At 41.1% G+C, this 27265-nt stretch overlaps 1 protein-coding gene across 6 annotated transcripts in view; it reads left to right on the top strand.

The window, feature by feature from the left end:
- Positions 1–25293, top strand: part of rbpjl (recombination signal binding protein for immunoglobulin kappa J region-like) — a 50492-nt gene extending 25199 nt beyond the window's left edge. For 5 of the 6 annotated variants that reach the window (XM_044183750.1, XM_044183720.1, XM_044183743.1 and 2 more), the window contains one exon: positions 3305–6314. In XM_044183750.1, coding sequence (XP_044039685.1) covers positions 3305–3605 — 301 coding nt within the window. In that variant the 3' untranslated portion in view covers positions 3606–6314. Of the gene's footprint in view, positions 1–3304; positions 6315–21385; positions 21476–25149 lie in introns of those variants that run through there. The other variant, XR_006376490.1, reaches the window with a different exon arrangement.
- The last annotated feature ends 1972 nt before the right edge of the window (positions 25294–27265 follow it).

Genomic DNA, 27265 nt, shown 5'->3' with positions numbered 1-27265 from the left:
ACGCACAGCAATAAACCTTTGGCAGCCAACAATAAACACTAAATAGACCCTGATATGATTCATTTGGGAACTGATTCACTGTATCTGTTACTGGTTTTTAGGCTTCTGAAGAAGAAGTTGACCCAAAAACCAAAAAGGAGGGAAGAAATATAAACACGGGTCTATTAACAAGCCTATAGTACAGTAATACCTGTAGACAAGCAGTTGTCATTATACCTTTACTGGCCCGCTGCTCTGTGTCTGGTTGCCTTTATAAGCTGGAGGAAAGCTGGGTGGGAAGAATACTTTGTGTCAGACAATTTATCGTTCATGTTGCTCCATATCTGACAGAAGGGAAAATGTTTTTTTAAAATTTAATTTATTATTCTTTCGATGAACAAAAACTTGTAGAAGTAAAAAGGTGAAACATTATATGTTGTTTTTGTTTGCGTTCAAAGTCCCATCAAAGTCGGTCTCCTGGAGTGGACTAACCTGAACTTTACATTTAAAAATTCGACCCTCAGTCAACGTTTTTAGTTATATAAGGTGATCGCATGAGTAGCTTGTGTTTTTGGGTGGATTTTTGTTTTAACGATCAGTTTGGGAGGCCCTATTTTTTTATTTATGACTGTTTCATGCCATTCGCTCTGATGCTGCTTTACCACAGAGGCGCCAGGTGTAGAGCTGAGCAGCACAAAGGGCAAATTAAAGTTTTTGTCTTGTTTAAGTGAGACTGCTCAGGTCCGTGAAGCTGACTGCTCATAAAAGTTATGAATGGGTTTTTTTTTTGGACATATTAAGTGGCACTTCCACACCAAATATTATGTAACCAAGCAGGTTTAACCCAAATTATATTTCATTTGACTCGGAATTTGTAAGCAGTTATTTTGTGGTTTGTTGAGGAATTCCAATAAAGCACAACATACTTGCAGCCATGTCTGTCGTGCTGAAAACTGTGGATTATTTTAGGAAACGATGTCTGATTTTCAGATGGGGATTGCTTATCCAATAAGTTTGGCGTACAACTCACCTGCATAAATCAATAAATACACAGAGCAAAAAACTTAAACATACGAAATGTCACAATATGTCAAAATACGTTACAATACAATATATAAATGTTGTCCCTGTGGGGAAACTTTGCTTGGACTGCTGAACAACACCAATACATAACAGCATGAATTTACACAATTTATCCAAAAGCATCCCATCATTAAATAAAACACAAAAAATGCTCTCATGTGATCCACTCATTCACAATACTATACACCCGTAAAGCAATCGTTCGACATTTTGTAAAAGCCACTTCGCGTAGCTTAGCAAAAGACTCAAAACGGCGAGACAGCTAGCCTGGCTCTGTCCACCGGTACCACGTTATATCTCGTTCAGTTTAATTCGTGCAAAAACCAACGTGCGAGCTAGCTTTCCCCCCCTGTTTCCAGTCTTTCAGATCAGTAAAGCTAACATGCTTCTGGCTGTAGCGTCAAGAAAGCCAAAAAGTCTGACCAAAACCCAAAGCTGTAACTGCTCTGCTTGAATAGTTACTTAAATGATTACTCGATTATCAAAATAGCCGATTAATTTTCAGTCGACCGATTAATCTAATTGTTTAACTAATTATTATTACTAATTGTTTAATTAATTAACTAATTGTTTCAGTGCCTTTATTCAGCTTCAAAGAGTTTTGTTCTGGCTTCGTTTAGGAAAAGAATCTCCTCATTTGTTCAGGACAAAATTCTGAACATCATTGGGGAAAGACGATGGGCAGTTTTGTGACGACGGCAAGTTTGACTAAAAATATTCTCAGACAGACAGGCGTGACATTCAATTTACTGAACTTTCCTATTTACCTGTATTCATTCATTTTGAGAGTCCAAGCCAAGACTGGACCTGAGAAGCATAAAGGGGCTTATGTTATATTCAAACATGAACTCAGCTTGGCTTACAGGGAACAATCCTCTCTCTAACTCTTGTGTGGGAGTCTGTAAGTTACAGAAGGGCGCAGCAGAAACCTGACATTCAGGGGTCCCCTCACAGAATCTCATATGACGCATCCCGAAGCCAAACAACCTCTATGACGTCAGAATCCACCTCAGACCCCCACACCTAAAGTGCTGAGGCATCGTAAGTCAGGGTCTCGGGCCGAGCAGCTCGGCAACGTAGAGGAAAGCCGTATTTATATAACAGTCATCCACAATGTGCTGTTTGTACGAGAAGCTGCAGGCAATTAGGAATACGATCCCTCGCTGCCGTAACAGCCAGAGGTGTAGTATAGGTTTGAATGAAATACCTTATAAAAGGGTATTCAAAATTGCTGCTGCTCGCTAGTATTTCATATCACCCACAGAATTATGTTTAGTCTGTGACATAATCATGTAATAATCTACTTCCATAGTTTATTTTTCAGTATTTTCACCGTTATTGCTTTTGCTGCTCCTCAGCTTTGGATCAGCTTCCCTCAAAGTCTCAGAAAAGCCAAATTATTAAAAAATCATCATCAGAATCACTTATTTTCTTTCTCTTTGCACATTTTGTGTTCATGTTGTTAAACGTTGTCTCGCCTAAAGTTTAATTACTTACTGATTACTTACCTAATTCGGAGCGTTTTAAATCTACCATTTTTGCTTGCTCCTGGGTCACTAAGGTTTGTCTGGTTTATCATTTTTAATTGAAAGTTGACATGTTAGCAAACAGTTACCTGTTCACACATCCAGCAGACACAGAGTAACATCAGCATTAATATGGAGTCGTGTTTCTGGCCACCTGGCGAATGTAAGTCCAATGTTTTTAGTTCTTATTTGGTCTCCACCAACTCCTGAGAAAAATATCTGGCTGTTTAGCTGCTAAATGCTCCACTCTGTTCACCAGCTAGAGTTTTGTCGCTGCTGCTGGAAACAACATGGATGGAAGTGGTGAGACTGAACCAAAACAGTAAAAGAAACCAAAACAATGAGCTAAAAGACACTATAAAGCTCTGCTGAACTGAGGGGAATAATGAGGTGATAATTACCAACCCCTTTCACATAGAAGTAGTCATGTGATCCACAGTTAATATAAAAAATATTGATTAGAGCAGCTGTAATTACTTACTTGACTTGGAACATTTTTGTGATCTAGCATTTTCCCAGTTACATCCTTCTAACAGCCAGTGGGTGTGTAGAAGGGAATAACAGGAGATAACTTAACATTAGGACTGCGATGGCTACCATTTTAACCTTTACTTGGTCCAGTCGAGATGAAGGATCTGTTTTCCAGGTCGACTCAGCAGCACCACATTTTATTACAGGCATCTCATTACTTTCTTTTGCTTGTTTTTTTTCCTCAGGTCTCCCAAATCTCTGCTCTGCGTCGTTCCTGACGTCTCTGTGTTCAGTGATGGTTGGCGCTGTCTGCGACGCATCATCACCGTCCCTCTGTCTCTCATCCGATTGGACGGCCTGATTTATCGCACGTCCTTCAGTTTCACCTACACCCCTGAGCTCCAGCCGCCGCCGTTTGTCCGAGGAGCAGCGGGAGGAGGGAAGAGAGACGGAGGGATGGAGGGAGGCCAGGAGGACGACGTGCTGTTAGAGAGCATCCATCAGGAGTTCACCAGAGCCAATTTCCACCTCTTCATGCAGAGTTAGCTCACCTGTTGACCCCTCAGTCCTCAGGTGAATGTTTGGAGTCTGATTATCTGGTGGAGATCAAAGCAAGAAACTGATTTTTGGTTTTGGATCAATGCTGGTCCCGTGTCAGTGAACTGTGTGCAAATGTTGACTCATTCTGGACCACAATATTCCCTCCCCTGAAGATATCATGCATAGTAAATTGTGTGGGAAAAATACTGATTTGTCCATCATCGTAAGCAAGGCCATACATATCCAAATTAAATCCAGTTCACATCAGTTCCTCCACATTGTTCAGATTGTTTTAGAAAAGGTGCCAGAGTTTGAACATACAAGACGCAAGGTTTTTTATCTTAGGTAGTGCATTTAGGAAACAATGGTGCCAGTCTTTTTTTAAAGAACTTATTAGATATATTTGAGAGATAACAGGGAATGAGGGAGAGAGATGCAACAAAGGTCCCCTGCCGGACTCGAACCGGGGACGTTGCGAGTAGGCGATTTGGGGGCATCCCCTTGTTAGCAAAATGGCCAAAATCCGCCCCCCTTGTTAACCTGCTCAAAAGATGCTCTGTGCTTTGTGTCGTAGTGGCGCTTCACATTGCAGCTTTGAATAATCGCCACGATCTGGGAACAAACGAGACATTCTGGCTTTGAACTTCCTGTGGGGAGACTGAACATGGAAGAGTCTGTTCTCGATTAAAAGCTGTTTTCGCTGTCTGCGTTTCTCTTTTTAGAGCACGCCATGTGAAATGATTTCTCCGACTCTGTCCCTGTCTGTGTATCTCATTCACTGACTCCCTTGTGGATGAGTCTCAACCCAGAAGCAGTTGGTGCTGGCACCTTTAATTCTAAAAGTTATATTCCTATGCTACTAATTTACATTAGATAAAATATGTTTTGGGAGAAACGACATAACACCAGGACTATGTTTTACGCCACCTTATCAAAGTCACTTTGTACACTCGTTCCCTCCCCGTCTTCCACACCCATTCAAGTCCCTGTGGTGCAAGTCATCTGCCTTTCTGAAGTGCCGTTGAGCCAGACGCTGACTCCTCCCCACGTCCAGAGATGCTGCTCTGACCTTTGACATCTGTGAAGGCAGGCAAGCAAAAAGAGACTTTGCCTCCACAGAGTTATAAAGTAATAAATATTATATTATCCGCTGCCAGCAATAAGAAATTGTGTTTAAATGCAGCATACCTTACAGTGAATATTAACACTATGACAATGAGCAAACACCATGAGTGACACCACCCTGATCTCTGTAGCTACCAGAGAGACGTTTATACGATGTGTTCAGCGTCACTGAGAGGTGATAAAACAGCCAAGAGTGGAAAATGAACTGCGAATGCCTCAGAGGAAAACAGAGAGCTATAGAGAGCTATAGAGAGTGAGTGAATGCAGTGAGCAGGAGGATGTTTTTTCTGGAGAAGTGACACGCGAGCCGAGGGCAGAGTGTTGTGAGAGAAAGCAGCAGTGAAACACTGTCTGCTTCCCATTTGATCCTTCGAGAGACTTTCAACTCAATACTCTGCGAAAAGATGGAAGCAAGAGTGTAATCTGAGTGTGATTCGTCTCTGGGTGTCGTGTGTGTGTGTGTGTGTGTGAATGGCACTTTGTTGCTCAACTGTAACTGTAATAATTCACGTGGGTTTCGCTGTGAAACAGCAGCACAGGCAACTCCCAGAGCATCTTTCTGAATGTTTTCAAATACTTCAGAGCTTTGGTGAGTGATGTAAGAGACTCACTACATTTTTAGTTGAGTTCAATTTAGGCAAAATGACGTACAGCCACTTAAATATGAAAAAACATATTATCAAATAGTGCCTGTGAGAAAAGCAGTGCACCTTTAAAAATTTAATCAAACAGACCAGGATGGAGCCACCTTTTAAATGTTTAAAATTTCAAATATCATGAAAATGATTACTCAATATTACCCATCATAGTGCAGTTTAGTTTCAAGCAAAACCGTTAACTACGTCATGCTGAAATGACTTTAGGGAATCATGTTCAGTTTATACACACAGTCATAAACACTGCCAGTGTGAACTCTTGAAGAGCACCGGTTTTCTCTTAGCTACAAACTAAATGTACGACGTGGTTCAGACATGACCAGACAGTCTGCTTTTCCCCACAAGGAAAAAAACACTTGTTTGACTTGAATTAATTATATATTATTAAAATGAATTTTAAATATGATAGCAAAATCCACCAAAATGGAATGTAAAACAAACTATTCTGTTCACTACATCATCATCATTATCATCGTGGCTCGTCAATTAATTGAGAGTTTTATTTAGATTTTATGATTTCATTGGCATATTTTGGCACAGCTAATTATAGGCTACATTTCAGTAGTTGCTAGGAAAGTTCTCCCGCTGTGACAGCTGCCTCAGGGTAGCTGCAGGTAGCTGTCCAGGTGAACATCACCGATCCATCATAACAGCTGACAGTGTAACATCACCTACTGTACAATATTATTTCGTCCATGTCCATGACTGTCACGTCCCCTCGAATGCCTCCCATCTGCTTTTTAAATACATTTTTAGCGTTGAACTTCATGCCAAGTCACTCCCTATTTACAGTACAGCGCTGCTCAGATGGCGTGTCGTTAGCAACTGTTCTATTAATATTTTCTAATTGTTTTGGATGCTCAAATACGACTGCTGACATTACATTAAACTACATTCTGTTTTTGTCTGTTGATTTGTAACAGCGAGACTTGAAGCTCGACGTTGTGAAATCCTTTTTCTGTTTGGTTACATTTCTGTGAATGAAACTTGCCATGAAACTTTCAACAGAGCAGAACAGGTAGCCTTATGTTTTAGTTTCGGTGTGTTGGTGAGGCTAATGATCAAATCTCACGAACGTGCACGTCCTCATGAACAGGTGACGTTCATCAGGCAGACATGAGCTATTTACGACAAGTTTGTGCAGTTAAGAGGGTTTGGTGAATCTGGAACACTATGAGAAAAGGAGGAAAAAAAGTGATTTAGGATAAGAACATAAAAATGCTTTTGCATGAGGCCCAATATATTTCAGCAGTTCATCATCAGCTCAGGAGACTGACAGGACATGCGTAGGAGTCAAAGCCGGCAGCGCTGCTAGAGCTTTGCTTTGTGTTCCCAAGAAATCCTTTAGAAAAAAATCAAATTTTACTCTTTTTTTTTTAAGGAATAATGGGGTTCATTGTATTTTGTCTTATGTCAGGAATTGCCTGTGATCCTTTACTGTACTACACATTTGATAAACAGTAGGCTGCAGAGCACAGTGATGACAGTAATCCTTCGGCTCACGTCCAACACATCCACACCTGCCTCACATTTTGTCCCTTAAAGCTCTCATCCTTATTATGTTAATCTAATTAATTAAAGTGTCTGGTAGCAGCGAAACTGAACAAACCAACAAAGCCGATATCAGCCGACTCTGTTCTACACTTGTTTGATCTTTGGAAGTTAAGTTATGAGTAATTAAGTTTGTGGTGAAAAGATCAACCAAAAAGCTCTTTTGTTGCAACCAAGTGAAGCAGGAGATAATCACACAAGCATGACAGGACCTCCCACGTGGCTGTGTTGCTCTGTAGTAAACCCAAATTTCATTCTCTTTTCATCTCTGGCATACTTCTCATTCTTAACATGGCTACTTCTCATCAGCTCAGACAGGATGTGAGGAAGGGCTTTCTTCATTTTCAAAGTAGCTACAAGTCACAGAAAAAAATCTGATCTGATTTAATATTTGTCTCTGTGTGTGTTAGTGAGACACATTGACTAGATCTCAATTTGATCTTGTGATGGTGCTTCGACAGAAGTCGGAGATTTCTTTCTGCCGACATGAAGCTGTTTACATCGAGTTTCTCTGGGATTTTAATCATATCGCAGAGACTGAGGGCTCACTACACCTGTCCTGAAGAACAGCAGGCATTAATTTAATGACCTGAGATGAACTCAGCAACAAGACTGCTGTGTGTGTGTGTGTGTGTGTGTGTGTGTGTGTGTGTGTGTGTGTGTGTGTGTGTGTGTGTGTGTGTGTGTGTGTGTGTGTGTGTGTGTGTGAGACAGAGAGAGAGAGATCTACAAAAGAATAAGCCGCAGAATAAAGAGAAATGCTGAAGCCTGAAGAACTATTTCACCGTGTGCTTGGTGAGCAACTTTCAGTGGACAACATCTTTGAACACTGTATCCAGATCTCTTAATCCATCCATGTTTGTGATAAAAACAGTTTAGTTAGCTTTTAACAGCTAACTATCACATCCACATACTGTACCAGCTGAGATAATATTAACGTTTTATTGCATGCCGCCGTCACAGGGGCAAGACCTTGGAAGTGGCTTCTTCCCCGCACAACACTTACTGCTGTTGATCTGCCGGGGGGGTGTAAAGGCGTCGGTATGCTTCACATTCGCTCGTCGTATGGCCAAACAACATCTGAAACTCATCCCACTCCGTCCCTCTCTCTTTGGCTTTGTTAGATGTGTGTTACTGAAAAGGAGAAGACAAGTAGCACTAAGCCTACGCACATAGCCGCAGTAGGTAAGATGTAGCCCCTTAATGCAGAAGTATAAATTCATTTTTAGATTATGAGCCGTGGAAAGACGGATCATTTACACCCTATCAATATCTGACTAGAATATGTCTCAAACCACTAAAGGTCCAGTATGTAACATTTAGGAGGAGCTATTGGCAGTAATGGAATATGATATTCATAAGTATGTTTTCATTAGTGTATAAACACCTGAAAATAAGAATCGTTGTGTTTTCATTAAGGTAGAATGAGCCGTTTTTATCTACAGAGGGAGCGGGTCCACTTCCACGGAGGCCGCCATGTTGCACCGCCATGTTTCTACAGTAGCCCAGAACGGACAAACCAAACACTGGCTCTAGAGAGGGCCTTTCGCATTTTTCGTGAGTTTCGCAGCCACCGGAGTTTCTCCCGCGGAAGCTTTATTTACTCTAAGAGTATCTGCAAAGTTCCTTGAAATTTTGAACTAAAGAAACAAAAACAAAGCCCATTTTGGGTCTGGGCCCAAACTTTAGTGCCTAACTGTAGGGCAACATATACAGTAGCCTGTCCCTCATCCAGCCAACCCACCACCCAGACGGCAGGCAGCCGTGAGGCAGCATAAGGACGCCTTCACCTCCTTCCCTCCACACCTCACGTGTCTAATATTCTGAGGGGAACCAAACGGCATGTGTCTCTCTTCCTGCACTCTTTCTCCCTTCCTCTCCTCCTCTTCCTCATCATTAGCAAGACAAACATGTGTGAGAGAGGAGGAAGGAGACGGGTAGAAACACAAGACCGTTCGTTCTCTGGGCTCCTAATCTCTATCATGTGGGAGAAACTTCAAACTGAGAGATTCACGTGCCCAAAACACTGACGCCCGCCACGTTTTCCCTCCGTCCTTTCATCCCTCCTGATGAATGAGAAGCCATATGAAAGGGCCCATTCTTAGGTTCTCATCTATAGGAACACACCTTCATTCTTCATTCAAACTCTTAACCTCCTCCGCTCTGTTACATAAAGAAAAGAGTTTAATGACTTTAAACCCTCTGTAGTATAAGGTCATTTTTGCTGTTTTTCACATTGAATATAGCCTCTCTTTACCACCTAAAAATAGGAAGGACAGTCTGTCATCACAACATTCACTCTGTTTTGTGATAGTTTTAAGTCAAATAATAAGCAGAAAGACAGCCTTTCTTTCTTTCTACTTAACATTTAAATACAGTGCTGATTTGTAACCAAAATTTAAGACATAACTCCTCTTTTTATACTTGGTCTACACACTTTTGTATCTGTATCTTGTATCTTTGACAGGTTGTCGCCCTCTGATTCAATGTGTTTAATGGATTCAATGGATTTATGATTTATTGCCCTTTTTTCCCTTGATGAAATATGGTAAAAGACATTACTGGTGTTATTTTAGCAGCAGGTATTTGGTCTTTAACCAAAGTATTGGACACTTTAAAATTATGACCTAACGGTGGCGCTAGAGGTAAGGTCAGGGACTCACCAAAGTCATCAGGATTCATCCTCTGAGCACCATGAATATCTGTCAAAATTCACGGCAATCCATCCAATAGTTGTTGAGATATTATTCTGGACCACACTCTGCAACCACGCCAGCGGCTAAAAAACTAACGAGGAGCGGTGAAAGTTTGTGCCACCGCTGAGCCGCTGTCTGGAGACTGCTCACAAAATAAAAAAGCTTGCTAAAAATGTTCTGTTGCTGTTGTTGGGACTCGAATGGCACATCAGAAACAATAAGAGCAAATCCCTTTGAGGCTGCGGTTTAGAGTAGAGGTGAAGGGGTTAAGGTTAGTGTTGCGTTTAATCTAAGAGAAAGAGTTACACTAATTAATTTTAGGGGTTAGGGTCAGGGAAATTGGAATAAAGTTTTGAATCCTCACAGGGAAAACATTGTGTACGTGAGCAGTATTATACAGGGGCCCTCGACCTTCTCCCTGCAGTTTCAGCACTCATATCCTTCTCAGTGTGGTCGAGGGGCCCCTGTCTCTCTGGGTGCTCTTTGTGCATTACAGTGGGATAAAGAAGCCTACTGTCCAACTCTGCTCTGCTTTACCACAATCTTCTTCATATATATCATCACCTCAACATCACTGTGATGGACAGGCAGCGGGGGCGAAGAAAAAGAGAAAACATGAGAAAATGCAGAGAGGCAAAAAAGGAGAGGATAGGAAAAGAGAAGGAAAGCAGGAACTGTAGTTTAGATGAAAAGAGCATCCACAAGAGCAGAAAAGATGACTAGAAAAGGAAAATAAGCTTTGGATAAGAGAAGTAATGGTTGGCAAAGATGATAAAGAATGAATGGAATGAAAGTGGAGTTTCAGAGAAGCAGAGAAATAAAAGAGGAGTGGAAAGTGGAAAAGCTTGAAAATTAGATTTTCAACAGACAACAACAGTTTAAAGAAAGGAGAAAAGGGCTCAGGACAAAAGTTATGTCCAAAGAAAAAGGGCAGAGAGGGGTATCAGGTTTGAAAAAGGGCAGATAAAAGACGAGCGGAGACAACAGATGAGATCGGTCTGACAATAAGACACTATCAGCTCGTCCTCAGAGAAGAAGACGAGAGCTCATCAGCGGACATCATCTTCAGCTCACAGCTGTTCAGCTGCTGGTGATGACAGGAGCTGTCAGTGAGGAATCCTCCTGTCAGAGCAATTGGAGAAATATGAGCAGAATGCTAATTGTCAGAAGCTAACGGAGCATGGGAAATATGGGAGGAATGCTAATGATGGTTAATAGAGATTATACCCATGTGGTAGTGGTAGTCATGCCCGGGAACAAAGCAGGATTTGGGAATGCTGTGTATACACTGACGAACTGTGAAGTGATTCTGTGATTAACTGATCCAGTAAATCCAGATGAAAGCTGTTAGCCCTTTTGGTATTTAACCGTTGTTCGCTAGACACAGTCTAATTCTGTATTTTAAGCTTATTCTTAACCTGCAACATCTTTCACTCAGTCTGTTGGGAGGTCGCCCGTCTTAGTTGACTTGTGTACCGTAAAGATTGGCTAAATGTTTTGTAAGGCTGTTTCAAATCCACGTCTATGATGATGGATGGATTAAAGAAGCAATAATTGATTCTGTTTTGGTCACTTGCAGGCAGCAGAGCAAGCTGTAAACACAACACTGACATCATCACCCACAAAAAGGTTTCGGGCAAACCTTTTAGCAAACAGTTGCCTATTAACACATCCAGAGTCGTGTCTCTCTCCAGCTGATGAACGTAAGTCCAATATTCACTCTCCCTTTAGCTCTGTTTATGGTCTCCACCAACTCCCAGATATCTGGCTCTTTAGCTGCTGAATGCTCTTTGACTTTGTTCATCTGCTAGTTGCAAAGCATGTTTGTCGTTTGGCGCTGGGCAGGTAGTGTACAGTGGGTTGTTTAGAGCCGTTTTGCTGACAGCAGTTAACTATTGCTGCTGGAAATGACGCTGGTGAGAGCAGCGGGACTGAACCAAAACGGTAAAGTTGATCCGTAGAGTCGAGAGGAAAACTGTAGAGTTGGGCGATAATTCTTTAAAACATATTTATTAGTGCAGCTTTAATGCAAACACCCAGTGCTCCAGTGTTCCAACAAAACCATTTGACTGTTGTAACATAAGATGCTGGTGATTCAATATATGGGGGAAGCAAACAGTGAGTGAACATACACAGCTAACGGGCTAATGTTGTCCAGTATTCGGCGTGTGTCAGCTGTATTGGATGGAACAGATCTGCCCTTATCAGCAGCTGTTGGGTCAGTTTATTGTGTTGACGTTGGTGGCGGTGAGAAAGCTGTCTGACTGGTTGTTCTGCCTGACGAATCAGTAATTACACCCAATTAGTGAAGTTTCTCTTTTTTGCCTCCAACTCCTTTTTTTTTTCCACGCTCAAGCAAAAAAAAAAACAAACCCCGAGCTGATGCCAACGCAAACCAAAGCAGAGCAAAACTTTACATCAGCTGCAACTTTATATCAATTCAGTTTCCGAGCATGTAACCAGATCATTTATAGAGATTCACAGTGGCACGAAAATATCTTTTGTACTATAATATATTTCTTTGGGGACGTAGCAACGGTAACCAGGGGGCCATGTGTACTGGTCTCCCATGAATTGAATCTCTCTTCCAGACAGTTACTGTCCATCTGGGTCAGCCTCTACATCCGACATACAAACAAGCCTTCAATCCAGTCCTGACAAGAACAAATACAGATGTACATTCCTCCTGTTCACTGCCACATGGGGAAATATCTGTGTGTGTGTGTGTGTGTGTGTGTGTGTGTGTGTTGTCTTGGTTATATAATGAAAGGGTTTATTTGATTTTTTTCCTAACCATTTAGTTGTGGCATGTGTGTGTTTGTCTAACAGCTGCATCAGAGGATGATTTATCATTTATCAATGGATTTTGTGTGTGTGTGTGTGTGTGTGAGAGTTGTCAGATGTTACCCGGCGATCCAGGACATTGTTGTGTGTGTGTGTGTGTGTGTGTACAGTATGCGTGTATGTGTGTATTTGTGTTTGAGTGACACATCAGAGAAAGTTACCCCAGAGACCCAGAAAGTCCAGGGTCATGTGTAGAGCAAGACTGGGAGCAGAAAAAAATTTACGAGCCTCTGCAGACATGCAACACCTCGTGTCGTGTTGTGAAAGATGTTTTACGAGCTCACAGCGAATATCATCCATCATCATCAAATAGTCAAACAAGTCTGAAACAGCCTACATTCGGAAAATCACCTGGCTGTGGAAATACCGCCATGGTGTGTTACCCAAGCATACAACTTGGTCAACACGTTGGCTGATGTTGAGATGTGTCGCTGCGATTGTTGTGTAATGTTTTTTTAGGTCAGCTGTGGAGGTTTGGAAGAAAAGTTACAGTTAGTTTTTTTTGAGTCTGCGTGCGCTGGACGATAGATTTTCTTTTGTCTGAAAACGTTTAAAGCAACTCCAGTTGCTCTTTTTTTGAACAGCCAACTGGACCCTTGAAGATTTAAAAATGGACAATTGTTTACAGTGTAAATTCACTGCACACAGTCTGATGTTTTTACTGCACTCTTGCTGAAAAGTTCCAGTCTAGTTTTCCTCTCGGCAGGCAGAAGGTGCAAGCTGTCACCTGGCAAACAGATGTTTCAGAGGAACAGGTTTTTATTACATTAATATGTACTTAAGTGCTAGTGGTTGCATAAGTAAAACACGATGACTTACCATATTGGTGGATATAATTGAAGGTTACAATTAAAGAGTATGTCTCATTCTGGATCAAATTCTGTTTTCAAAAGGTACAAAGTTTTGTTTAATGACCCCAGATTTAGTCCAAAAACACTGGTTTCTGGTTCGCCGCTGCACAGCACCAAAACAGTTGATCTCATTTTACATTTTAGGCTCTGTCTAACATTATAACTGTCTTATAATGAGACAAAAGCAGAAAAAGTTTTAATTTTAACCCTGAATACACAAAACCAGAAATTCACGTATGTAAGCCAGTATTCATGATATCATTGCTTCTGGTGTAAAACGTCTGTAATATACCTGCTGCTGTGAGAGGAAAGTGGATACGTAACTGTGTGTGTGTGTGTGTGTGTGTGTGTGTTAAGTAGGTCTAGTGTGCGTGTGTGTGTTTTAATGACTGCTGACCTGTAGTGGAGCTTACTGACCTTCACATCCTCCTGCCAACCTGTGAACTGAGTGCCACAGGACCCCTGGGAGGACACACACACACACACACACACACACACACACACACACACACACACACACACTCTCTCTCTCTCACACCCACAAGTGGACGAACAGCATGAACCCCAAAACAGATTGCTTATTGTACACACACACACACACACACACACACAGAAGAACGTAGTGTATCCATGAAACCAGCTGGAGAGTAATGATCCGGTTAAGAGTCAAGTCACTGGAGAGTTGAAGATTTGTTTCAGGGTCTCTCACCAAACTGATCTGATTAACGCTATCAATCAATCAATCAATCCAGCAGGCCTGCAATAAATCCTACTATCCTGACGGTTATAATGTTCAGTTTTTGTTGAAACGTGTTCTTTCCACTTAATGGTAATTTTGGAAGCTGTTGTTTGTGCTGATGTGGAATTGTTAGTTTGATTTGATTTTGACTGGAAACTGATCGTCTCAGTCTGACTGGCCAGAGAAGAAGAAGGAGAAGGAGAAGAAGAAGGAGAAGGAGAAGGAGAAGGAGAAGGAGAAGAAGAAGGAGAAGAAGAAGAAGAAGGAGGAGGAGGAGGAGGAGGAGGAGGAGGAGACCATAGTGCCAAAAGCTGCACTTAAGATATTAAAGTAAAATTAGGCTCATGAGCTCACCAGGTTGCTTCACTGATGAATCTTTCAACAGGTTTGTTTTGGAGTTATATATATATATATCACTTCACAATCTGAGTAACTGAAGAGGAAAATAAAATGGTATTTTATTTCTTTTTAAAGCAAGAATCAAACGTGTAACTGTAACTTCATTCAGTGCATTATGAAGAGCTGAGACGGAAACAGCCCAAACATGATCAAATGTAGTTAGGATCAGTTATGTTTTGCCTTTTGTGACATATGAGAATATTATGAATACAGAGATGACTGAAGTAACTTCGCATGTGAGGTGAAGAAGTCCTCACAAATACTGTACAATTACTTAGGTGAGGTTATTGTTATAATCAGGGTTAGAGATGAGAGGATTCATGTCATGTTTTTATATATATAAATAAATAAATAAAATATTTTGTAAGTATAGCTCTAACTGTGTGTGTGTGTGTGTGTGTGTACCTGTACTTGCTACATAATGAGGGCTAGAACACGTTTTTTACCTAAAGAGTGAGGACATTTTTGGAAAGTGAGGACCTTTTGGCAGCTCCAAAGGGCTGTTTGAAGGTTAAGACTTGGTTAGGGTGAGGGGCTAGGGAATGCATTATGTCAATGACAGTCCTCACAAAGATAGAAGTACGTGGAGATGTGTGTGTGTATGTGTGCATATAGTGAGTTGACTCTGAAAGCAAACGTATTTCCTGGCAGGAAGCATTTACCCACAGGAATACAGCTGAGGAAGCATAGTTACACACACACACACACACACACACACAGTCACAGTCACATATACAATCAAACACATTTCAATCAAACATGTCTCTTCTTTTCACCCAGTTACACTCTTTCTCTCTGTGTTCAGTTAATATGGACTGACAGACTGAGACAAACAGCACATCAAATCATGGACACACACACACACACACACACACACAGACACACACACACACTGCAAACATCAGTGTCTCGGTCCGGTGCAGTTTTCCCTCTTTTATCTGAGCGGTTCCGTGCTGCTGGGATCTGCAGTAAGAGAAAGGAACTCCATCCGTGCTGTAAACTGTACATGTCAGGTGCACTTTTACATTTCACATGAAGCTATTTCCCCTTCTCCTCCATATAAAACTTAAGCTAAGTTCATAATATAGACTATATCATCAAAGTTCTGACTGAAAGACCGTCCTTGAAAAATAATAATATGGCATTAAGGATGTTTCAACCTTTAACAAACAGATCTGAGTTCTTAAAGCCAGACGACGTAACTTTAGCTCAACAGTTGCCACTGTGGCTTCCACTGACAGTAATGGATTAGTTTAGCATTTGGCTAAAATGCTAAGCTAACAGTAGGACAATAGTCTTAAAGTCAGTGAAGTGGCTCAGTAACGTGCGTTATGCAGCAATATTTACCTAAAGTTTGCTAACAGTAGCCACCATGAGCTACCATACGGCTGTAGCAGCAAAACCCCTGAGTGTATTGAACTGAGCAACATTTTATTGATTATGAATTCACCTTTTCATTTAAAAGTGGGAGATTTTGTTATTTCCTCGTTTAAAAGTTACATAGTCTCGTGTTCTGTGTCTGGCCTGGGGACAGACTACAAGTGAAGTTGTTTAGCTTTGGTGGAGCTACAGTACAAGTGCTTTCTAGTTAAAACATTAAGTTGTGGCCTAAAAGATGGCTGTTGTAGTACATCATCCTTAATCTCCTTCCATCTAACACACTTCACGTGTCTGTGACCTTCTCACTCCTGGTTCTTTCTTTTTTGTATCGACACCAGTGACACACTTGATTGCAGCTAGTCTGAAGGTGTTCAGCAGAAAGCAGAGGATTTGCATCCTCATGGCCGAACACAAAGGAAACAAAAGTCATTATGGTGAGCTCAGTGAGCTCTCAGTGGCCAGTGACTTGACTGGTGGGGTGGAGGAAGAGGAGAGAGCTGGCTGGGGTTGGACGGGAGGGGAGGAGTTAAAGGCAGGCGGGGGGGGGTTTGGCTGAGGAGGAGAGGATGAGGTGGTACTGAGGGGAGTGGGAGGGTCGAGGCCAGCAGAGGGCTCAGAGGAGTGAGAGAGGCCTGCCAGGAGGTGCCTGTGTGGAGGGTACGACCTCACACCAGTTTATTACTATGGAGCCGGCGGAGCCTGACTGTATGCACACTCTCTATATCTGTTAATCACTGCTGGAAACTTTACTTGTATATTATTATTATTATTAAGTGCTTTGTCAATAATGCAAAACTATGGCAGGATCTATATATTGATTTGCCACTATACTGATTTAAATAATACTGTTGACCTTCTAACATCATGGGGGCTCCTCCCTGAACACAGCTACATAAAAGGTATCAAACCTCCAAGGAAGTTTAATCTTATTTTCCTTAAACCTGCATTAAGTGATTATTTTTGCAGAAACAAGCTGTGAACGCAACATTGATGTGTCCTCACATTTTAAGTGGAAACGGCAAACTTGTTAGAAAACAGCTGAAGAGGACTTTGTTCAGTCTGAAACTCAAAACCCACGATACTTGCTCTCAGTGCTGACTGAAATTCATGTAAAACACAGTAAATGAATAGCATCAGTCATTTAGATATTAGATATCATTTGTCTTAAAGCATTAAGTGGTGTAACATGTTAGCTCACACGTGCAACTTCAATCCAAAGAAGGTCTCATCCTCCCACATCATGGCTCACTCATGGTGAATACTCACTCAGTGGCTAGTGTCACATGTGCCGTAAAAGATGAGTTTGACATCATGCAAAGTCCTTTCTGGTGCAGATTACACCGATGATTAAATGTCTGAGTCTGAGGTTGTTCAAGTACTGGGTAAATAAAACTGAGTGCAAGTCATTAAACTCAGACTGTTGAAAGAGGCCTTTTACATTTAGTCCTGGCTCTGATAGAGAGTTTGAGGTGGTCTGTGTGGTGGTGGGGTCCGGGCGAAACCAGACTGTATTTGTGTTTGGCTTCAAATATTTAAACTAGCTGGGGGGGGGGGGCTTGATTCATTAGAAGGCATTAGACACATAAAAGTACTCAAACGTAGTCGCATGTGAGATGCTAAAGTTGCTGATTCGCTAGTACAACATAGTTATTGATTCAAAGAGATTTATTGGTTGTGATTGTGCTGGCAAATATAAAACTGTGTAATTAACTAAAGTAAAGCTGACAGACTTGACTGAAATCAGTTAGACTTTCTGCAAGGTAACTTGACCGTGGAGGTGAACAGGTCACAAACAAGGCACAAGACGAAACCAAAATCAAAGTTATATTTTCATAAAGCAGTAATTTGAAATGTACTCACTAAACTCCTTTATAGAACCCATAATACTTACCGTATATGTATTATGTGTGCATATAAATCAGATGAGCACAGATGAGTCAATGTGCCTTCATTCTTCAGCTATAAAAAAACATTAAGTCTGAGTTTCAAAATGGCCGTTCTCCATACTGGAATGTAAACAACAGCAAACAAAAAGTTATCAACTTCCTATAGTACAAACTGAGTGTTCGGGAAGGGAAATTCACAGTACAGGCAGCCCTGTGTTCACTCAACAAATCATTACCACAGCAACTCAGAAATACTTTGTCTTTCCGCTCCACTCTGCCAAAAGAGGTGTGAAGCGTTGTGAATTGATTAGAGTTTGTGATGAGCATCACCTGCTTCACAAACCTCCACTGCTCACATGAGTTTTCCTCAAAAGAACAGAAAGAAACCGAGTATGATTTTAGGTGTCTAAGATTAAAAGTGATGTGTGATGCTGTGTGGTGAACCCAGATCCTGAATCCACGTCTAACTCTGTCCTTTTCCACGACACACACACACACACACACACACGCACACAATTTGCTGTGATACACACACACACACACACACACACACACACACAGTAGGAGATTTAGCTCACATGACCGCCCTGATGCTGCTCTATCTGACTGAACTAAAGGGCCAAATAAATTTATGTGACCGAGCTAAAGGGCTAACAGATCGGGCGTCTCTTCGGGTGAATGTGTGTGTGTGTGTGTGTGTGTGTGTGTGAGAGTGTGCATGTGTTTGAGATGATCAGCTGTTGCTCTTCTTCACAGATGGGTTTTTTTCTGTAGCACAATGAGCGGCTTGTTGTATTTCCACATTTCCAACTGCAGAACCAAACAGGCATCTGTAATTTGTGTTTGTTTCTCGGAACTGATTATTTCAACCCTGATACATCTGACTGATATTAAATCTTTGAGCCAAACACCACTGTGTTTTTGCAACAAGTCTGGCTACAAAATATGGAACATATTAGGAAGATAACTCCCAAAACATGGAGCTAAAACTATTAAAACTAGGATGTCTAGATCTGAAATGAAGCATGGTTCAGCAACTGCACGACTTATATACCTCAAATATATTCAAAAACACATTTTTTAAAGTTCTAGTAATGTAGTAAAAACTGTTGGCAGTGAGGTCTGTGGATTATACGGAGTAACCTGGACTTGGGGTGGAAGCAGAAATCTCAGAGACTGATATCTGATAATCTCAGTAGATAAAACCCACATGGCTTCGTACCACAGGGGTTGTGTGTAAAATATGGCTTTGTAATTTGAGTGAACTAACCCTTTAACTTTCAGTAGACTTGGTTAGTGCAAAATCTAAAATCCAAAAAGAGACCAATTTCAGACAAAAATGGCCGCTCAGAGTCCTGGAGCCAGTCCACCTGCTGTGATATGATTTCTACATCACATTATCTCATTACGCAATAATGTATGGTCCAGTTGTGCTTGTTCCTGTAATGATCTAACCACCTCCCCCACAGCCTCCCACTGTGATCGGGCCAGCGTGGCCTTTCCACAGCTGCAGTCAAAGGGTTGAGGAAATATTTCTGCTCACGCAACAGCGAACACTCCAACAGCGAAAGCCTCAATTAAAAAACAAGTTCAAAGACAGTATGAGCGGGTTAGTTTAGGATAGGAGTATGTGCAGGAGTGGTAGCATACATAATCCTGGATAACTCAAAGGTTACAGGTTCACTTCCTGGAGCTTTCGTCTGAATCTGTTTGTCCTGCTGAAATGTTTCCAACAAAGACACTGAACCACATAGAATCAGCAAAATCCCCAAAAATATTAGCTTCAGTTATCGTCAAGTCTGTACGTTACATCTGTCTGTAAAATGTACATCCCTGTTTCCCGTTTCTCTCTCATGATGGCCGATGTTAGACACCTGCTTATAGAGAGAAAAGAGTCTCGGTGCGAGCGACAAACGTCTGTTTCACGATACACGAATAAAAACAAGATTTACACGTGTATATGGTTTCTGGTTTCTGTTTGTATATGAGATCACAAACTCACCAATATCCTCAAAATAAATAAATAAAACAAACACCTGACTTGAATTGATGTCAAACAATTTTCCGATAAATACAATCCAACTTGAATAAAAGTCAGGTATTCCACATGTATTTCCAACTGGGTGTTCATTAGCATGAATTATTTTTGCATTAATCAACAGATTGTTAAATCTGTGTGCATGAATCTCCTGACACATTTGTGTGAAGTTCTGAGACTCTTATAACGTCCTCCAATCCACACATGTTGCGTTTAGGTGCTGCGGGAAAACTCAGACGCCTGGCTTTTCAGCGCAATTTTGTAGAATTTTCCAAGTGAAAAACCTGTGTTGTTGGTTTTTCAAAAACATACAGTAGCTCATCATCATCTGATCAGACAATATACAAGTCAGCATGTTTTACATGGAATAGAACTATAGTAATATTGTGGCAACTTGAACTTCACTCCACTGTTTTTGTCACATCAAGCACCACGCTGCGTCCCTTCAGACGTTCTTTCCTGAAACACTTCCTAAACGTAGACGTGCTTATAAACTGAGCCTGTCCAAACTATTTAAAGCACAGGATGCAATCTTGTATACGTATCTCTCCACATGTACTGTCATGACTTACTATAATTCAGCTCTGATGATTTCTTGAGGTCAGTGTTGAGGTCTTTTTTTCCTCAGAGGTTGAAGTAAGCCCTCAAGCAGAGAGTGACAGAAAACTGTGGAAATTATGGAAAACTACCATTTTCTGGGACCGCTCACTTCAGAATGTTTGCAGCATCCTAAACTTGAATAGAAATTCAGAATATTTATATGAGTTACAACAGTTAAAACTACTGGACTGATCACAGTGGCATCACGACTACACTGGTTGAACTTGCGAAACCTGTTAGCACATTTGTATGAGATTCTTACTTAGTCATGAAAGAACTTTAGTATTATTTCCTCCTCAGGATCAACAGAGAATTCTTGTATGATGGTCTGAAAACTGTTTTTCCACTCCTGACTCTGCGAGTGTTTGCAAAATACATGTTTTACATTCCAACTCTATATCCTGCCAAAATGTTCTCGATCTGTAATCCAAAGCATAATAAGGGCGTCAGGAGCGACACCTTTATCGGTGCTGACTCTGAGATCATAAAGGAAATTAAAACCAAACGCTCGAGGGCTGGAAACAGATGGCATTTCAACCAATGAGAGCGCAGTGACAGATGTGAAGTTCCTGTCTCTGACAGACTGCCAGAGAGAACTTCAACTGTACTGCACTGTGTTGCCTTTAAACTCTAACTTGGTGCGAAATAACTTAAAGATTAGAATCACAAACATGCGAAAATATTTTTTTTTTTTTGTGCATTTTTGAGAAATGTTTAAGTCACAAGCTGAAATCTGAAAGCGTAAGAGCTGTATTTTACTGTGTTGCCTGAAACAACAGATGTCAGTCCCCATGCCCACTCACTGTATACCACTGAGGTTAGAGTAAATATTAGAAACACCTCTCAGTCTAACTCACTACAGTTCAACAGCAGCACAAACTACAGCCTCCAAAATGACAGTCAAGTTGAATCAGCACCTCGGTAAAACAGTTTCTGAAGGATTTGTTTGCAGGGTTGTTGTATTAGACTGCACTGAAAATTTAATACAAAACCATTTTTCTGTTTCTTTTCTTATTAACAGTGTCTATTGTCAGCTGTCACCGCAGAGCCCTCTGACAACTCAACCAGTATTTAAGCAAATGTTTCGGGAACCCCTCAGCTCCGGTGCCAGGTGAGTGAAAAGTTCATATTCAAATGGTGAGAGATTTAATACGATGGAGTGGAGGATGAAAAGCCTGTTATTGTTTGTATGAATGAATGAAAGAATAGAGAGCTGCATGAGAAAGGTGTTGAGGATGGATAGAAGAAACAGAGAAAGAGAGAGATGGAAGTAGAGAAATAAAGTGAGTGTGGAAGGAAAAAAGTGGGGAGAGAACTGTAAGACTGACGTTTCCTCTGGCGCCTGTTTTGGAGATCTTAACATAATAAAATACAGAAATGCAGCGCACTAAGGTGCAGAGACATCAAAATCAAAATAATTTGGCCAATTCAGTAGAAGAAATATGGTTATTTTCTGTTTTGACTGAGAAGAAATTGGAGTTGGTGGATAGGAAAGACCTTCAGATCACCCGACTCTGCAGTTCCCTTCAGCTCCAGGGAGCACTTTAGCATCTTTCAGCTCAATTGTTTTGGTTTTACAGTGCGTTGGTTCACTCTGAGCGCTCTCATCAGCGTTGTTTCCAGCTGTTTTCAGCAAAAAAAGCTCTGATGAATCCACAGTACACCACCCGCAGAGTCAGCAAGTAGCTGGTGAACATAGTGGAGCATTTAGCAGCTACAGAGCCAGAAATGTCTCCCAACTTATGTCAGTGTTGTTACTAATTACTGCTGCTTTTAAGTTACTATGTATAGATTTTTATGTGATTGTAATAGCTTTCTTATTATTGTGATGGCATTAAGTTTTGTCAGTAGAAAAAACAGGCAATCATGTTTAGCTTTTTGAACCCGTCAGCCTGTGCTCTTATTTTGGAGTTGCAGCTGTCTACCACAGTGTTATTCTTGACATGGCCACAAGGTGGCACCAAAGTCAGACATTGTCAAATCCTTGCAGAAATAATTATTGGTTGTAACTCAGACAATGGAATTGCTTCATCACTATCATTTAAAAAAAAACCTACTACTGCAATAATAGATCATAAACAATTTTAATATATTGACAAGCCATAGCTGATTATTTTTTTATCATCCATGTGTGGATCATTCACTGTGGTGCTCAATGCTTCTTCAGCATGTGTCGGCTGGCAATGAGAAAAAGTCTTAGCTTTTAGTATGAAAACGATGTTGTTATATGGGCCTGTAGATTTATAGCCTTAAAAATAAATTATTGTTACCTAATTTGCTGATGTAGGCATGTATTTTTTCAGGTAAACAATCCGCTGCTAGTGATTTGTAGCTGTGCAGCACATGGCCTCCCTTTGCACACTATGTTCCTTTTCTATAGAAACAAGTAATGTGAGTCTCTGGTAGTAAACAAAGTTTATTATATGAGAATCATGTGTAAATCTCCTACATAAAAATGTCAGGCTTGGTTAGCAATATATCAGACTTAGTTATTAGCTGTGGAGCCGTTACAAATCATTTTCTCACCTTTGCATGAATGCCAGGAGCTGCTCCTCAACAGAGCGTAAGTTATAGTTCACATTTAGGACAAACTGGCGGTCAGTTCTCTCAGTATTTGATTGGTAAAATGGACCAACAGTCAGTGTCCCAAAGATTTAACTTTTAAGCGTGGCAGGAAAAGTGAAGCAGGGTTTACGAAAGAGACAGAGGGTTAGCAGTTCTGAATAAATGGAGTAACGTTTACATCTCTGGAGCTCCAGTTTGTTTTCTTTGGCTTTGCAGCTGCTCTCCCTGCAGATATGGATAGAAACTCTGGGAGACTGAGCTGCTGACAATGCAGCAAGTGTCCCCAACCCGACTGTCCAACAGGACCGGAGGATGTTATGTAACACACTCAGACTTGCCCATACAATCACACATGAGCAGAACATTTTAGCCTTTAATCCAATCTGCCTGCTGGCTGGTTACTTAGCTAGCAAGCCAAAACCAACTGTTCATATTTAAGCCCATTGAGTAATATACGTATATAGCGCCAATTCATAACAGAAGTTATCTCATTGCACTTTTCCTATAGAGCAGGTCTAGACCGTACTCTTTATAATATTATTTACAGAGACCCAACAAATCCCACCATGAGCAAGCATTTGGCGACAGTGGCAAGAAAAAACTTCCTTTTAACAGGCAGAAACCTCGAGCAGAACCAGAATCAATGGTGGGCGGCCATCTTAGTGAGAGAGAGAGGGGGGGGCAAATACCACCTAGAATTTTGTGCATCATGGAAAGTCTCCCGGCAGTCTAGGCCTATAGCAGCATAACAAAGGGATGGTTCAGGGCTCAACCAAACCAGCCCTAACTGTAAGCTTTATCAAAGAGGAAAGTCTTAAGCCTACTCTTTAATGTAGAGATGGTGTCTGCCTCCCGAACCCAAACTGGCATCTGATTCCACAGGAGAGGAGCTTGATAGCTGAAGGCTCTGGCTCCCATTCTACTTTTGGAGACTCTAGGAACCACAAGTAATCCTGCATCCTGGGAGCGCAGTATTCTAGTCGGGTAATATGGTATTATGAGATCTTTAAGATACGATGGTGCCAGACCATTAAGAGCTTTGTAGGTGAGGAGAAGGATTTTAAATTATATTCTGGATTTTACAGGGAGCCAGTGTAGAGAAGCTAATATTGGAGAAATATGATCTCTTTCCCTAGTTCTTGTCAGTACACGTGCCGCAGCATTCTGGATCAACTGGAGAGTCTTAAGGGACTTATTCGGGCAGCCAGATAATAAGGAGGCAATAGTCCAACCTAGAAGTAACAAATGCATGGACTAGTTTTTCGGCATCATTTTGAGACAGGATGTGCCTGATTCCTTGAAGTTTCTTTCATGTGGGAGTTAAAGGATAAATCCTGATCAAAGATAACTCCGAGGTTCCTTACAGTGCTGCTGGAGGGCAGGGCAATGCCATCTAGAGCAACTATATCTTTAGATAATGTGTTTCGGAGGTGTTTGGGGCCAACTACAATAACTTCAGTTTTGTCAGAGTTTAACATCAGAAAATTGCAGGTCATCCAGGTTTTTATGTCCTTAAGGCATGCTTGAACATTAGCTAACTGGTTAGTTTCATCTGGCTTGATCGATAGATATAATTGGGTATCATCTGCAAAGCAATGAAAGTTTATGGAGTGTTTTCTAATAATATTGCCTAGAGGAAGCATATATAAGGTGAATAGAATCGGTCCAAGCACAGAACCTTGTGGAACTCCGTGACTAACTTTGGCGTGCATGGAGGACTCACATGTACAAACTGAGATCGATCTGATAGATAGGATTTAAACCAGCTTAGTGTGGTTCCTTTTATGCCAATTACATGTTATAGTCTCTGTAATAGGATGTGATGATCAATGGTGTCGGATGCAGCACTAAGATCTAACAAGACAAGTACAGAGACAAGTCCATTGTCTGATACAATTAAAAGGTCATTTGTAATTTTCACCAGTAAATCCTGACTGAAAATCCTCAAATAAACTATTGTGATTTAGAAAGTCACACAACTGTTTGGCGACTGATTTCTTAAGGATCTTAGAGAGAAAGGGAAAGTTAGATATAGGTCTATAGTTGGCTAAAACACCTGTCCATCACACTGAACATGCAGCAGTGTCAGGGGAGCTCAGGGGAGCTCTTTAACCAAAAGAGATGATAATTACCACTGAGATTTTTGTGTGGACTGTGGATTAATCGCTCATGACCTGACAGTAAATGAGACAGATGTGACATTTAGTGGTTATTTTGCAGGGAACCTCTTGGACATCCTTCAAGGACCCTTGGGTGTCACTGGACCCCAGTTTGGAAACTAAAGCTCCATGCCACACTGCTGCCCCTGCTGTTTTTTCAGGGGTGTTTAAAACTTAAGTTGAAAATGTAAAAATTAGAAGTCAATCACATGTTTCCATAACTGTTTCCCCCTCTGATCACTGTCTGTGTTCTGCAGTCATTTCTAGAAGTGAGAGGTTGGTTTCAGCCTCTATTCTCAATAATGTGGCGCCCCCTGCTGTCCTAAAACTAACATTTCTCTTTATTGTGTAAAATCTTTACTGTGTTTTCCAAATAAGATTTAATTTATTCTACACTCAGCGGAGAAACTTAAGGCCAAAGTTGAAGTGAATAAGCTAAAAGTGTTTTGAGGGTTTAAAATGTGTTGATATTAGTTTAAACTAGAAGATGTAATCAAATAGAAAATTAACATTCAGTATCTAAAGACAGAAGACACTGGAGTCCAGCTACCTTGGGTTTTTGAAGGCAGACAACAGGAGTTTGGGGTTAAAACTGTTGTGGAAATCTATGTTAAATAAAGATGAAACACCAAAAACTGTCTTTGTGGAAGTTTATTTCAGCATGTGCAGAGGCCATCTGAACAGAGTACAGAGATCGTGGTCTCCACAGCAAAGAGCAGAGCTCTTTCTGTGTCAGGGAGGGGCTGTCACACATCTGTCACAAATAGATAACTACTTTGTTCCTATAATCAGCACACTGCAGATGCACCGCCTTGACCACAGCTTCCTGTTTTCTGGGAACTGACAGTTACTTGCGCAGGGGGCAGAGGAGTATTTCTGACGTTTAGCAACAGGGTGTAATGCAATGTGTCACCTCGCCCTTTTTGTGGTCAGACATCAGCTAACTACAGTCAAATAACTACAGACGTCAGACTGTTCATGAGCTGAAAGCAGTAAATTTGACAAACACTCTTATAACTGAAACATACAAACTACTATGACATGACATATAAATGCACGTGAACAAAGACAAGAAAAAAGGAGAAACTTACATCAGTCAAGAGGCATGATAATTAACCTCCACATCTGACTTAATGAGTTACATTAATGCACATTTTTGGATTATTCTACATATGTTATACATAACAGGCTGTAGCAAGCCAGAGTCTCCTTTCAGAAGACTTCCAACTAATCAAAGTTTCACTGCTCTTCAAAGAACTGAGTAACAGACCACATCTGCACTCACATCTGAAGGTTCGTCACCAAATCTACACACCCCGACACACTAATACTGACTGAAGACCCACAGATTCACTGTAGGAACAGTGGGAGCACTGGAGCACAAACACAGTGATACTAGTAATGTTACTGAAACATGCAGAAACAGAGCCTGATGTCCAAAAGCCTGTTGTTTGTAGTTTGTTGCCTTTCCACTACACCACTTCTGTTAAAAAGGGACCGGTCAGGAGAGGTACACACATGTGTGCATTAATAGGAAAGGTGAAACTGTGCAGTGAATATGTGGCTGAATTTGATGCCTTGTAGTTTTTTTTTCATACGCAGCTTTAATGGTTTAGCTTGAAGATAAAGTCCTGCTCTGCTGGAGCATTTTCACACACAATTTACAGAGCGTTTAAATAATCGTTAATGCATGTGGAGATGATGCTTTTATTCAGAAGGATTTGTGCCGGAAGTCTTGTTGCAGCTTCCGGAAGCTTAGAAACCGAAAGTATTTCGGATGGGCCAATCACGGTGTCAGGAGCGGCTCCATGCAGCTCCGTTATATAGAGATGTTGCAGCGGTGTGATGTTCAGTCCTCAGAAGACATCGACAACTATGGAGCTTCTTCCTCTCGCGAGTCTCTGCCTCCTGACCTGCTCTGCAACAACGAGATCACATGTTTGTAGCGTCGCTGTCCTGTGAGAACCACGTATCTCTACAAAGTCAGATCACTGCCAAGCTGTCTGTCTGTCTTTTTATTCTATTTTTTATTAACAGACACAAGCACGACAAAAACTAACAACCACAAACATAAACAGCAACAACAAATCACACAAAACCAGAGAAATAAATAACATCGGACCTGTTATCAGAATCAGCTTTCCTGGCCAAGTTTGTTGCCAAATATGCAGATGAGG

Source organism: Siniperca chuatsi, linkage group LG2 (genome assembly GCF_020085105.1).
Source record: "Siniperca chuatsi isolate FFG_IHB_CAS linkage group LG2, ASM2008510v1, whole genome shotgun sequence".
NCBI lineage: Eukaryota > Metazoa > Chordata > Actinopteri > Centrarchiformes > Sinipercidae > Siniperca > Siniperca chuatsi.
This window is presented reverse-complemented; position numbering and strand designations above follow the sequence as displayed.